The sequence below is a fragment of the Eschrichtius robustus genome, chromosome 19 (assembly GCF_028021215.1).
Source record: "Eschrichtius robustus isolate mEscRob2 chromosome 19, mEscRob2.pri, whole genome shotgun sequence".
Taxonomy (NCBI): domain Eukaryota; kingdom Metazoa; phylum Chordata; class Mammalia; order Artiodactyla; family Eschrichtiidae; genus Eschrichtius; species Eschrichtius robustus.
In genome coordinates, this window is record NC_090842.1 from 61,220,940 (window position 1) to 61,235,556 (window position 14,617).

The 14,617-nt window shown below is 56.1% G+C and overlaps 1 protein-coding gene across 8 annotated transcripts in view; it reads right to left on the minus strand.

Annotated features, from left to right (window-relative positions):
* Positions 1–222: 222 nt before the first annotated feature.
* ZC3H4 (zinc finger CCCH-type containing 4) overlaps positions 223–14,617 on the minus strand; it is a 42,567-nt gene continuing 28,172 nt past the window's right edge. For 5 of the 8 annotated variants that reach the window (XM_068527701.1, XM_068527703.1, XM_068527706.1 and 2 more), the window contains 4 exons: positions 8,997–9,361; positions 8,428–8,771; positions 5,308–5,559; positions 223–4,095 (listed from right to left, as the gene is read on the minus strand). In XM_068527701.1, the coding sequence (XP_068383802.1) occupies positions 2,576–4,095; positions 5,308–5,559; positions 8,428–8,771; positions 8,997–9,361 (2,481 nt within the window). In that variant the 3' untranslated portion in view covers positions 223–2,575. The remainder of the gene's footprint in view (positions 4,096–5,307; positions 5,560–8,427; positions 8,772–8,996; positions 9,362–14,617) is intronic. The other 3 variants (XM_068527705.1, XM_068527704.1, XM_068527708.1) reach the window with 3 other exon arrangements.

The following is a 14,617-nucleotide window of genomic DNA, read 5'->3' on the forward strand; positions in this document are numbered from 1 at the left end:
CGAGACTGGCCCGGAGCCAGAGCTCAGGCACTGTGGAATGCAGTCGTCAGCCGCTAAGGGAAGCTGAGGCGGTTGGGAGGCACCATTCCCACAGTGTCATCATGAATGTCACCCTGGGACTGGCCACCGAGAAGAGACCCTGGTTTCAAGGTTTCACCCCCACCCCGTCATTTCTGGGGCAAGGGATGGTGGGGGCAGCACGGAGAAACAAGACCCACAGGCTTTTTAAAATAACTGCATCCTTTAATGGCAGTAATACAATTATTGGATTAAGAGACCACAGGAGAAAGGGCAGGTGACATTTCTGGAAGACAGATATGGAGTACAAAAAGGGGGTGGAATAGAGTCATGCGACGATCATTGTAAAAATACAGTACGTTATATACATATTTGCACCATCAACTTTCAACTCTGAAATAGTATTTACACTTTTGTTACAATCCTGGTTAGAGAACAATTTTTCTTTAAAAGCTCGGCCTGATGGCAAATGAAAATTTCGGGTGAATTCATAGTCCCATGAGGTTCTTAGGCTGAATATTCCAACAGGAGGGTTCCAGCTTCTATTTCATCCACAGATTTCAGTTTTAAAAAAGTATTTAATTTTGCTTTTATAAAAAAAATTCTCAAAGGAGGGGAAAAAAAACCCAACCACAGCCACACTGTGTATTCTTTCTTATTTTACAAACACTAAGGGCTGCAGCCCTCTGCTTCAAGGCCAACACTGGTGGCTGAAGAGAAATCTCACTGATGATTGTTTAAAACAAAACAAAAAGACACAAAGACAAACCAAACCAACCTGATCATGGCGCACTGCCTCTCCCGCCCTTGCTTCTGGCCCCAAACTCAATGGCTATTTCTCTTCTGGGGCAGGGCGTTTGGTATTGAACCCTCTTTAACCTCCTACCCCAAGGAGATGGGAGGGGGAACCCTTTGGCTGGGACACCATGTTTCCTCATTATTAGTAAGAGTCAGGGCCCTTAAGCGAGGTGGTTGAGATGGTGGGATGAGGAGGAAAAAGGCAGGAGACAGCCGGCAAGTACTGACACACAGGCGGGAAGGAGCCCTGGCCGCACAGGCCTTGCCCAGTTCCCCTCAGGCCACGTCCACGGGGTGGGCCTCCTCTGGGGTTCTGTGGACAGGATGGGACCTCAGCCAGGGTCTTGGGGGAGGTGGGGGGAGCCTGGGCAGGCATCTATGCTCCCTTCCCGGCTCAGCCGGATGAGGAGAGTAGGATACAGGCTTTGGGTCCCATGGCCCCTGCCCACAGTGGGGGTCCCAGTCCCTCTCTTGGAGAGGGCCCAGCAGCCCACACCCTGCCCTGGCTAGTCTCCCACCGTGTCCTCAGGCCCCCTCCTGGAAGTAGCCACAAATCCAACTCTGTACACGCCTTGAACCCATGCACCTGTTGGCTTGGAAGAAAACCAAACACACCAAAACCACGGGCCCTAAAAATATGGTGCAAGGAGGTGTGAAGAAAGCGGAGAAAGCAAAACACTTTGCCGAGAACCACCCAGGGATCCCTCCATCAGGAGCCTGGTGGCGTGGCCATGCCACGGATCCTTGAGCTGTCCCCAGAGGGCCGGGGCCGGCTCACTGGGAGCTTTGCCTTCTGAGCCCAGGACAGAGCCCAGCACAAGGGGGAAAGGCATGGCCGGGACAAGACAGGACGGGACGGGCTAAGCTGATGGAAAGCGCGCGCTCTGCCTCTCGCAGGCAGCTCCTGGCCACACCAGCCTTGCCGACTCCAGGTCCATTTCTCACCCGGAGTCTTCTGTCGCAGGCTGGAGGGCGCTGGTTTGCTCTGGGATGAACTCTGGACGGAGGATGGCAAGGAGGCCGGTGTGTGAATCCAGATGAGACAGCAGTGGAAAAGGACTTTGTTTCTCCCCGCCCAGGCAGCTTCCAAAGGCTCTCTTTTCCTTCTGTCTTGACACTTTCTCACTTCCGCTGGCCCCTGAAGCGGGTCATCATGGCCTGCACACTGCAGAGGAGACGCAGAAATGCCTAGACCTGCTTCCATGCGGGTCCTGCCCACCATCTCGGCTCCGTCTCTTCTTGCTCATGCACCACAGGGTGAGCAGCGCTCAGTGCCTTCTCGACGCCTGCTGTTCCCTTTGTCCTGGGGGCGGGGGGGGGGGGTAGGATAGGGGGGGAAGGGCCAAGCTTTGCCCAGAAAACCCACCAGACTCCCAGCCACCAAACTGGGGCCCCAGCCTTTAAGGAGTGCCTGAAAATCAGGCCTGGCCAGGCCAGGTGGAGTGCCAGCTGGGGCTGAGGCCCAGGGGACTCGCAACTGTACACATGCCCATGTAGGTTTTCTCGGCAGGAGCCTAGGAGCCCCGCAGCACTGACCAGAAGTTAAAGATGGTTATATACAATTTATATGTTTCAAAGAAAGTACTACTTTAAAAAAAAAAGGGGGGGGGGGAAGAAAAGAAAAAAGAATAGGAAAAAAGAAAAGAAAGAACACCCAGACCCCCTCCCCCCTCCCCCCAAGTCCCCAACTCTGGTTGCTGCCCTTAAATATTGCCCTGGGAAGGGTTGGGTGCAGGGAGCACTCGACTCCGGCTTAACACTACTGGCAAAAGGGGGAGGCAGTGGGGTCAAAGCCTTTAAAAACATCTTTCAGGGACCCAGCGTCCTGCTCACCCTCTTGGGCCGGGCTGTTGCCAGCAAATGGGCTTCCGGAGCCCGTCTTGGGTGCCTGTTTCACGGTCCCGAAGAGGGTGGGCACCGGGAGGTTGTGCACGCCGGGCTGGGGCGGAGCGCCCTCTGCTGGCGGGGCGCCAGTGGTGGCGGCGGGGGCCGCAGCGGCCTTGGGCCGGGGCCGGTTGTAACTGTTGTACCTGTCTGTGGCCGTGGCTGCGGCCCCATCTGCCCCGGACTTCCCCGATTCAGGCTGTTCCAGGGCGGACTTGCGGACAAATGGGGGCTCCTTGGCCTTGGTGGCGGAGCTCTTGCCGTTGCCCTCAGGGCCCTTGGGCTGGGTGCCTGCATCAGCGGCCGGCTCTGCAGCTTTGCCACCCGCATTGGGAGTCCTGGGGTCGTAGAGGCTGATGCCGCTCAGCACGCTGCTCTGCCCACTCCCGCTGCCCTGGCCCAGGCCTCCGGCTGCCAGCACGCGGGGGTCATAGGGGGCGGTGGCTGGCGGGGAGGACTCCCCACTGGGGCTGGCAGCTGGAGAGGGCGCTTCGGTGGGGCCAGGCTTGGCCGCCCGGGAGGAGGCAGCAGAGTCTGCTGGTTTCTGCAGCCGGGGGTCGGTGGGTGTCTTCCGCACTCGGGGGTCACTGGGCTTGTCACCGGGGCCAGGGGCTGCCGAGGGGCCAGTGGCATTGACAGTCTTGAGGATGCGAGAGAGGAGCTCAAAGTCAGGCAGGTTGGAGCCAGATGTGCTGGGATCTGTAGAGGTGCCTGGGCGCTGCCGGGGGTTGGGGGGGCCCGAGGTGGCGGTGCGGTGCAGCCTGGGATCCAGGGCAGGCATGGACTGCAGGGCCGCAGGGACGGGGGGCACTGCATCCTGCTTGGGGATGGGCAGGGGGATCAGGTCCTCAGGGTTCCAGAGCACAGTGCGGGCAAAGCTCGGCTTGCTCAGGGTCACGTCCTTCTTGATGTGGCTGAACTGCTGCAGCTGCGACCGCGGGTCCCGCAGTGGGTGCCCAGGGAGGGGATCCAGGGGAATGTTCACAGCCTTCTCCCGAAGGGCCCGTTCCCCTTCCTCCTCTTCTGCAGGGGGTGGCCCAGACCCCTTGGAGCCACTGGGGCCTGCGGGGCTGGAATGAAGGCCGCCTTCGGGCTTGGGGGTGGACAGGGAGCGAGCCAGTCGAGGGTCAGAGGGTCCTGTGTCACCTGGGCCTGAACTGCTGGAAGCCTCGGCGTGGCGGGTAAGTCTGGGGTCCCGGCTGAGGCGGGGGTCAGCCAGCCGCCCTCCTGTGGGGTGTCCCTTCTGGAGGCGGGGGTCCCCCAGCCCACTGCTGCTCAGCTCCCCGACGGAAGCCTGGGGTCGGCTAGACGTCTGCTGCCTCAGGGTCTTCAGGATGGAGGTGACGCTGCTTCCACCCTCATCCTCATCACTTGAGTACCAGTTTCCAGTGTCACCTGAGAAAAAGCAGAAAGGAGCAGGGAGAGGGTGAGCGGCCACCACATCCGCCACGAGCCCTCGTGGACCCCATGGCAGCCCACTCCCCTGCCTCTTACCTCTCAGAACCTGTTTCTCCTCTCTTAAAACACCCCACCCCCACCACAGGACGCCACGAAGAGCCAGTGAGCTCAGGCAGGCCAAGCACCGAGCTTGGCAGGTCTCTGGCTATCGTTTATGGACCTTTCCCCGCGTACTGGCACCATTCTAAGTGCTTTGTCTTATTTGTCACAAACACCCAGGATATAGCGTTATCATCATGCCCATTTGACAGATGAGAAAAACAGAGGCACAGACAGTGCCATAAGATAGGGGGCGGAGCCAGGGTTGAGCTCAGACTCCGAGCCCAGGGCTCTGCCGCCACCTCCTCACCTCCTGGGCAGGTTCAGGCCCCAACATGGCAGGCCTGGCTCTGAGTGCCTGTGAACAGCTACTGCTGCCTTGGCTCTCACTGCGCTTGGGGCTCACAGACACGTGCCTCCCAGGCCCCTCAAAACGTTCCCGCGACCCAGGGCAGGGCAGTCACCAGCTGACAAGAGGCGGGGCCAGGTGGGCAGACTCAGAAGCTAGCCCACGTCCAACTTTCTAGGCAGGTGCAACCAGAGCCCCTAGGGGAGGGGGCTGTCCCCTGTTCTCACTGTCCCACTTGCCCCTCGGCTCTGGTCAGGGCCACCCATGGCCTTTGGCTTCAGGTTCTAGATACCGTTTTTGTCCGCCCCCTTTCACCCCGGGGTGGATACCATCAGGTCACTGCACGGCACCATGAGACTTGGCAGCTGTGCCTGTGATTATTACTGGTTTATGTCGATGACTAGCTCTCATGGTCTGGGGAAAGGGGGACTGAGAATCTCCCTACAGCCTCCTCTGTAAGGGTGCAGGGGGTGAATCCTATTGCCTGCTGTCTCCTCCAGGGACCAGCCCACCTCCCTCCTCGATGCGATCAGGGTCTCTCCCGAACCCCACGACACAGAAGGGCAGCCCCGACGTCTAATTTTCTCAGGGACATGCAGCAGCCCCAGCAGCTCCACAGACCTGGGCAGGGGTCCTCCCCGGCCACAGGTCCCTTTCTGACACAAAACCCGAACTAGGTGCTCCCCACCTCTCCCCTGCACGGCGGCCCGGGGGGCCTGCGCCCGTCGGGGAAGGCCCCTGTCCCTTGGGGGGACACATGCCTTCCTCATTCTCCCGGTCCTGCTTGCTGCTCTCAGCCAGCCTCCTCGCTCTCTCCTCCTCCTCCTGCTGCTTCTGCTGGATCCTCAGGTACAGGGCCCTCTGGGCCGAGGGCAGGAAGTCGGGGACACCGGCGCCCGGCTTCGGCCGGCCTGGGGGCCCTCCCTCAGGGAAGCTGTCAGGCTCCAGAGGGTGCTCGGGGAAGAGGCGCTCCCCAGGCTCCCCCGGCAGCTCTTCGTAGTGCCCGTAGTCCTCTGTGGCAGGGGAGAACCGAGGGTTCATGTCGGGAAGGGCCTCACGGCACCGACTCCGACCCACCCGTGCCCTCAACTGGAAAACCACCCCCGGATGGCGATGGGTGAGAATGTGTAGCCCGTCCCTTCCTACCCTCCCCAGGAGGGGCCCCACGGAAAGCCCAGCAGCGGAGGACGGAGCAGCCAATGGGGGGCGGGGGGAGGGTCCCACCTAGGATGCAGCCACTGAGAATCGGGTTCACGGTGAGGTTTAGTGACATGGGCAAATGCTCATGAGGTGAAAACAGGACGGAACGTCGTACGGATGTTTGTAAAACACAAAGAAAAGGCTTTGAAAAGACAGACAGAAAACAGTCCCTCTGGGGATGAGAACAGGAGAGAGGGGCTGAGGGCTCTTTCACTTTTTACTCCACATATTTCTGATCTGTCTTCATTACTCTTGATGAGCATTAATTTTATGATTTCTTTAAATAAATAATCAATAAAGAAAAACACACCCTAATCTCTCAGTGAGCTCAGAATATGAGTTCAACCATGGTAAACAAAGACTAGTAAGGAAGAGAAGAAAATACACCACAATGTTGCTATGGCTACATGTCAACCCAGAGGCTGATGGCTGATTCCTCCTCCTCCTCCCTTTATGGGCTCCTAACTCCACAAACGTTTATGAGCGTGCTGCTGCATTTAAAGGGACGGGGCGGGGGGGGTGTTTCTCCCATACAGCATCTAGGAAGCACACGGCGGAAGGGCTTGCCTTCATTCTCGAAGGGCAGGCAGGCACCCGGCACTAGCCACCTCCCTTCACAAACGCTACCCTACCCAAGTCAGAGCCAAAGACGAGGGGAGCACCGTGGGCAGACCTTCAACGACACGCCTGGAGACCCGTGTGTGCGCGCGCGCGTGTGTGGGTCGGAGACAAAGTCCAGTTAGCACTGTCCCATAGAACGTTCTGCAACGATGAAATATCCCCTATCTGCACCGTGAGATGTGGCTCCCCTACTGAGCAGCCAAAATGTGGCCAGCACTACCAAGAAAGTGAATCTGTAACTTAAACTAAACTTTCAGGATTAAAGTAATCAAATCTGTAAACACGTCATACACGAAATGTATAAAGCATAAAGTGAAAGGTCACTTTCTTCTAGCCCCTGAACTTCATAACATGTGAACCTGATGGGCGAGTCTGCTCTGAGCCACACCCTGGCTCAGAGGTGAGGACACTCCTTAAACAACGGTCCCACCCAGTCCCCCCTGCACGGAATTCAAGAGTGAATTTCTTGATGGTTCTGCTCTTTTCAATATATTAAAAACAACTGAATAGTACTAAAAAGGCAGATTTCATGATATGGGCATTAGAGTGAATTACTCCAGAGATATCAACTGTTACCAGCTTGACAGACTTTCGGGTTTTCTTCCCCACCCAGACCTTTTCCATGCACATTTCATACACGTTGTTTAAAGGGGGAGGAAGCCCCCTCAGGTCACCTGCTTTTCTCACTTGAGAACATGTCACTCACCTGGCTCCCTGCCCCAAACACCTGCTCTCATGCCTCTGAACACAACTGAGATGCCAAAGCCTCCCACACTGACCTCCAGCCTGGTCAGCTCCCTGACGTCTGCATGGCTGTCAAACGGGCACCTTATGCTTAACGTGGCCAAAGCAGAAGTGCTGCCCTGCCCCAACCTGGCTCGGCCTGGACACCCAGAGCGGCTTGCCGGCATCCGCCCCTGCCGCCTGGCCACGCTGGCCCGATGGCTCCACCTCCACACGTAGCCCTGCGGCTCCCTGTCCTCTCCCGGCTGCCACCCACCTCACCTCTACCCAGGGCGACTCAAGAGCAGCCCACAAGCTCCCAAGATTCCCCTCCGGCCCCTACTCGCATCCATCGCCCTTGGGCTCCTCCACTATCCCCGTCACTCTTCCGCCGAGTCCACCTCGCCATGGCCCGCAGGGTCCTGTGTGCTGGGACTTCTCTCCCCCGTCCTCCCTTTCCAAGCCACATGGACACCTTTGTTTTCCACAAACAAGGTGACTGGCTGAGGCCTCCGCACCTGCTGCAGCTGCCACGTAAGCCAAGCCCACGACTCCCTCCCCGCCTTCACCTCTCAGACAGGCCTCCGCTGGCTGTGACGCACCCCGCCGGTCCGGCCCCCACCCGTCACCCTCACACGGTGCCCCATTTCACCGCCAGCAATGACCAATGCCGAAATGAGCTGACGCCCTTGTTTACACATTTCCTGTCGGTCTCCCTCCACTCAGATGAAGTTAAGGCAAGGACTACGTGCTTTGCTCGCTCTGACCCCACGCCTAGAAGCACGCCTGGCCCCTGGCGACAATGACACATCTCGTCCTTCTGAGGGCTGCACACCACCTCCTACTGTCTTCCAAGCACCCGAGTGTCGGACGTTTAGTTTGTTACCAACACGTGTTCTCGTTTTGTAAGAAAGGAAGGAAAGGAGGAAGGAAGATGGTCAGTTGTGGGGACAGAACAAGCAGAGTCGCAAGGCAGCTCCAAGCCAAGAACCACCCCAGAAGGAGGCCGCTTTGGTTGGGGGCACCTCAGCCTGGAAGTTCAACACCATTCCACACCCGTCCCTCTAACTTCCCAAGCTCCCACTCCACACACACCAAGCAAAACTTACAGAAATTAAATAAGTTATAGTGATGGCAATCATAACACTCCTCCTAGACTCAACAGGGTAGTGAATCCCACGTCACTGAAAACGTTCAACCACTCACGGGACAGAGATGGAGTTGGATTCATGTTTTCAAAGACTCAGACCGAGGAAGAAAAACCAGATCTTCCTGACTACATTCCACTGTGCAGACCCCAGCAGCCCCAGCTGGCCCCCACCCTGAGCCCTGCATACCTGCGTCCCCAATGAGTCCTGGTTCCATCTCCATGCCCTCTTGCTGCTGGTAAAAGTTTTCATAGAAGTTCTGGGCTGGTGGGATGGGGGGCATCATTCCAGAATGTGGGGAGTCTCCAGGACCATAGGGCATCATTGGAGGGCCACCAGGTCCCATGGGCGGGCCAGGATTCATGCCAGGGCCCATTGGCATGTCGGGGTGCATGTCCGGATGCATATCAGGGTGCATGTCCGGGTGCATGTCGGGATGCATGTCAGGATGCATCGGGGCCCCCATTGGCCCCGGGGGTCCCATATTGGGCCCGGGGCCCATCGGCCCTGGGGGTCCTCCGGGTCCAGGGAACCTGGAAGGAGAAAATGGTGCCCGTGAGAGGGGCTGCAGAGGAAGGGTGGCAGCCACATCCCTGAGGAGACACAGAGGCCTGCTCATGGTTGAGCAGCAGAGGGCTACAGACCAGGCCTCTGAGGGCTTTGGAGAGAGGCAGGATGCTGCCTGGTTTAGGTTCCAGGCCACAGGGCCCTGGCACAGAGGAGCCTGGCTGAGGCCAGAAAAGCCCCCAGGCACTCACCTCACACCCAGTTTCTCAGCCAGCTGTCCTGTGGGCCGCACCACAATCTCAAACAAGGAGGGGATCTTCTTGTTGTACATGTCCTGCTGCTGCTGCAGCTGCTGTGGGGACAGCGGCTCGTGCACGGGCATGGGCAGCTGAGGGGGGCCGGGGGGCGGAGGCGGGGGTGGGGGCGGGGGCGGGGGGCCACCCTGCATGGGCCGGCCATTCGGAGAGGTCGGGGCCGGGGGGCCAGGTGGGCGGGGCGGGGTGGGCAGGAGGCCCACGCCAGGGGGTGGTTTGGGCAGGGGGTTGATGCCCTGCTTCTTCAGCTCCTCAACTTCCTTCTCATCCTCGGCGCCTGCCTCTGCGTCATCAGCCAACATCTGCGGGCCAGAAGGACAAAACAGTGAGAGTCAGGACAGGGGAGGAGGCGGGTTGGAATGCACTCCTCCAGGGCTGAGAGCCAAATTTGCAGAGGATAACTCTTCAATACCCTGAGGCCCTTACAGCAGGGGTCCCCAACCCCCGGGCCACGGACTGGTGCTGGTCTGTGGCCTGTTAGGAACCGGGCCGCACGGCAGGAAGTGAGCGGCAGACAAGGAAGCAAAGCTTCGTCCTGTTGCTCGCATTCCTGCCAGAGCTCAGCCTCCTGTCAGATCAGCGGGGGCGTTAGATTCTCATAGGAGCTCGAACCCTACTGTGAACTGCGCATGCGAGGGGCCTAGGCTGCACGCTCCTTATGAGACTCTAACGCCTGATGATCTGAGGTGGACGTGAGGCGGTGATGCTGGGCTGGGGAGCGGTTGCAGATACAGATTATCATTAGCAGAGAGGTCTGACTGCACAGAGACCATAATAAATCGGTTGTTTACAGGCTCATATCAAAACCCTATCAGTGAGTGGCAAGTGACAATTCAGCTGCATCTCACGGAGTAGACTGGACATAAGCAACACACTTCGGGTGTCACTGTCTCCCATCACCCCCAGATGGGACCATCTAGTTGCAGGAAAACAAGCTCAGGGCTCCCACTGATTCTGCATTATGGTGAGTTGTATAATTATTTCATTATATATTACAATGTAATAATAACAGAACAAAAGTGCACAATAAATGCAACGCGCTTGAATCACCCTGAAACCATCCCCCATCCCCAACCGGGTCCGTGGAAAAATTGTCTTCCACAACACCGGTCCCTGGTGCCAAAAAGGTTGGGGACTGCTGCCTTACAGCATCAGGCCAACGACCACAAAGCCTCTCTGGCACAAAAGTCATCACCCCATACCACTGCCACATCCCTTCTCGGTGAACAGCTGACAGGGGAGCCATTCTTATTTGGCAGCAAAATACATGCAACATACTATGTACTATTTCACCATTTTCAGGTGGACAATTCAAGGACATTAAGTACATTCGCGATGTTGTATAACCACCATCTCTATCTAGTTCTAACACCACCGAAGAAGACTCCATACCCATTAAGCAGTCACTCCCCATGCCCTGCTCCCTCCCAGCCCCTGGCAACCACCAATCTACTTTCTGTCTCTATGGATTTGTCTATTCTGGACATTTCATAGAAACGAAATCCTATAAATATTGTGGCCTTTTGTGACTGGCTTCTTTCACTTAGCATGACATTTTCAAGGTTCATCCATGTTGTAGCTGTATCATCTATTTTATCTATTTCATGGCTGATTAATAGTTCATTGTTCTGGGCTTTCCTGATGGTGCAGTGGTTGAGAATCTGCCTGCCAATGCAGGGGACACGGGTTCAAGCCCTGGTCTGGGAATATCCCACACGCCGTGGAACAACTAATAAGCCCATACGCCAGAACTACTGAGCCTGTGCTCTAGAGCCCGCGCACCACAACTACTGAGCCCACGCACCACAACTACTGAAGCCCTCACGCCTAGAGCCTGTGCTCCACAACAAGAGAAGCCACCGCAATGAGAAGCCCGCGCACTACGACAAAGAGTAGCCCCCGCTCACCACAACTAGAGAAAGCCCACGTGCAGCAACAAAGAACCAACGCAGCCAAAAATAAATAAAAATAAAATAAATTTATATAAAAAAAAGAAAGTTCATTGTTCTGTTTGAATTTTAAGGGCCCCTCACCGCACTTGCAATCAAAACCCAATCACTTACGAGGACCCACAGGGCCTGACAGCAGGGCTGGGTGTCTGGGGAGGACTTCACAGCACCCTGGAAGCTTCATTTCCTTCTATGGTGTGCGGACTCCTCCACCCTAAGCACCCAGCTCTGTTTCAGTTCTGCGGACAGCTAAGCTCTTTCCCCAGCAGGGTCCTGGCCTGGACCAGGCCTCTCCCCAGGCATTTGTTTTCCCCTCCATTCTTAATGTATGGCTCCATATCCCCCAATTGCTGGGGTCTCTTATTAAAGGTCAACTCAGAGTGACTGGCCAGGTCTCCTGTATTTACTACTGGAACAGCATTAGCTCCCTTGAAAGCACTGCTAAGCTTTGTAAGATTTTACATTTAGTTGTATCTTTGTTTATTCCTGGCCCAACGACTACCAACTCCACAAGGGCAAGACCCGCAGGGCCCACCATAAGGGCTGTTACAGGGTAGGTGGACAATTCCAAAGTCTGGATTCAAGCAGAACGTCTCACCAATTAGGATCCTGGGCAGAAGTTAACACTGCAGGCCTGCCTGCTTCTCTTGGAAGGCCAGCTTGCAATGTTGGCCTTTGGCTGGTGCCTGAGAACCTGGATTTCGAGAGGGTTCCCAGGATTCCCTGACTGCTAAGAGGGGCTCACTGTGTCTAAACCGTTCGTACAAACAGCATGCTTTCTGCGGAACATCCCTTTTCCTTCTGGGAGTCTGGGATTTTGGTACGTGCCAGGCAGAGGCTGCCCTCAATAAAAACCCTGGGCACTGACTGAGTCTCTACTGCACGCCCATGGTGGACAGCGTTCTACACGTTCTGTCACAACCTGAGGAGTTATACACGTCCCATGTGACTCCAGGGGGCGAGGACTCTTGGAAGCTGGTACCTGGTTTCAGCCTTTACCGCCTGCCTTTTCTCTTTGTGCATTCTGCTTTGTGTGCTTTCGCTGGAGTTAAATCTCAGGCAGCTCGGCCCTGGGAGTGTCCCCAGCAAATTGTCCAACCTGGGCCCAGGTGGCCTTGGGGACCTCGGCACACACGCCTGAGTGGATCCTAACGCGGGGCTCTGAGATGCCCCGGCACCTCAGCCTCAGCACTGCTCAAGGCAACTCCTCCTCCTGCTCCTCCGCCCAGGGACGGTGGTGGCGGCGTGGGTGGCGGAGGCAGGACTTCCTGGCGGGTGTCAGGCAGTTCCCAGCTTTTCTCTCTCCTAACCATCAGCAACGGTATGTGGACCCAGGGACGCAGGGTCCAAGAAGAATTTGGCTTCAAGGGGGATGGAAAACTTGGAAGTCTGATCAGTGGAAAACATCTGTCCCTTAGAGCCCTGCTACTCAAGGTGTGGTCAGAGCAGCCTCCGGTCACAGAGCCAAAGCCCTGCACTGCTAGATCCTCTCAATGGCAACGAAATGCCCTCAGGTGTAGGCAAAACCTAAGGAGGAGGTTATACCTCATTAAACAGGAACAAACTTGACCACAACTTCCTCCCCGCCCAGGGAGGGGATGCCAGTGGTCCAGCCACCAAATGCGCCACACTCCCCTCGCCCCCGAGATAGGGTCACACATCTCTGTACCGCTCCGCACTCGGGAACACCCAGCCAATGGCCCCTGCGCGGGGGACAGAGGCTGAGGTGATCCTTCCACTGCCACCCCCGGCCTGGCACGGTGCTCAGCACATGGGGCCACGCAATGAACTCAATGACCAAACGAACTGAAGCACTGGCCCACAGGACAGCCCCTACGAGTGTATCGCCGGTCCCCAGGCAAGGCGGGCCCCCTCTCTCTCACACTCACCTCCCTGGGTCCCGTCACTTCCGCTTCCCCACTGTGCCCTGCAATCGGGGCTTCCACACCCATTCCACGCTGGGGAGAAGTCTCACCTCACGGCGGGCTCCCGCTCCAGGACTTCACCCCCCTCACCCCTCGCGCAGACCCCACGACACCCCGACGAGGACTCCAGCACGGGACACAGCCAGCTCCCTGCACTTATCTCTTTACCCGCCACCGCCACTGGGCCGCAAGTGCTGCCTCAAAAGCAGGGGCTGAATCGCATCAGAGCCCAGAACACTGATGCATAAGATACATAGGAGATGTCAACACCCCACCCCCACCCTGAAAAGCTGAACCCAAACCATCCAGGCAGTCCTTCAGCACATCTATCCCTAGAGAGTCCCTCCCGCCCCTTCCTGGGCCTCTCTGCAGCAAGGAGCTCCCTCACACCACACAACCAGGGCCTTGCTGGGTCCCACAACCTCCCCCGCCAGGACTGATTCTGAATGATTCCCGGGTTTCCAAAAGTCAAAGGCATCCTCTCAATGGAAAAGGACGGCCACACCTGCGGATGCACATAGACATGTGGGCCAAGGTTCATTGGGCCAAGGAAATAAGCTCATGTCCATTTGTTAAACATTCTAAGCTTTGGGAATTCCCTGGTGGTCCTGTGGTTAAGACTCTGGGCGTCCACTGCAGGGGGCGTGGGTTCGATCCCTGGTCGGGGAACTAAGATCCTACAGGCGAACTAAGATCCTGTACGGCACGGACAAAAAAAAAAAAAAAAAACTAAGCTTTTGCCCCAAACTGCTAACAAATCAAATGTTCTTCAACTGGTGACTAGATAAACAATCTCAGATCATCCACACGGTGGAGTACTACTCAAGAACAAACAGTGATGAACTACCAATACTTGCAACAATGTGGATGAATTTCAAACACCTCATGCAGAATGAAAGACGGCGGATTCAAAGGCTATTACAGGGCTTTCCTGGTGGCGCAGCAGTTAAGAATCCGCCTGCCAATGCAGGGGACACAGGTTCGAGACCTGGTCCGGGAAGATCCCACATGCCGTGGAGCAACTAAACCCGTGCGCCACAACTACTGAGCCTGCGCTCTAGAGCCCGCGAGCCACAACTACTGAAGCTCACATGCCACAACTACTGAAGCCCGCGTTCACAACAAGAGAAGTCACCGCAATGAGAAGCCCACGCACCGCAACGAAGACCCAACACAGTGAACAAATAAATTAAAAAAATATATAAATTTATAAAAAAACAAAAAACAAAAGGCTATATAAACCGCACACATGTTTAGAAGCTACATACCATATATCTATTTATACGACTTTCCTGAAAAGGCAAACTACAGGGACAGAAAACAGATCAGTGGTTTCCAGGGGCTGGAGATGGGAGAGGCACTGATTACAAAAGGGGAGGGGTTTTGGGGGTGAAAGAATGAATTTCCTCTACCTAAACTGTGAGGTGGTCACATGATTCTCTGCGTTTGTCAAAATTCACAGAACTAGGGAATTCCCTGGCGGTCCAGTGGTTAGAGCTCTGCACTTCCACTGCAGGGAGCATGGTTTCGATCCCTGGTTGGGGAACTAAGATCCTGCATGATGCCCAGAGCAGCCAAAAAAAAAAAAAAAAAAAATTCACAGAACTAAACAGGGACACTTTTTTTTTTTTTTAGACTGGATACAAACTATACCTTGACAAACCTGACTATAAAACAGTGTAGG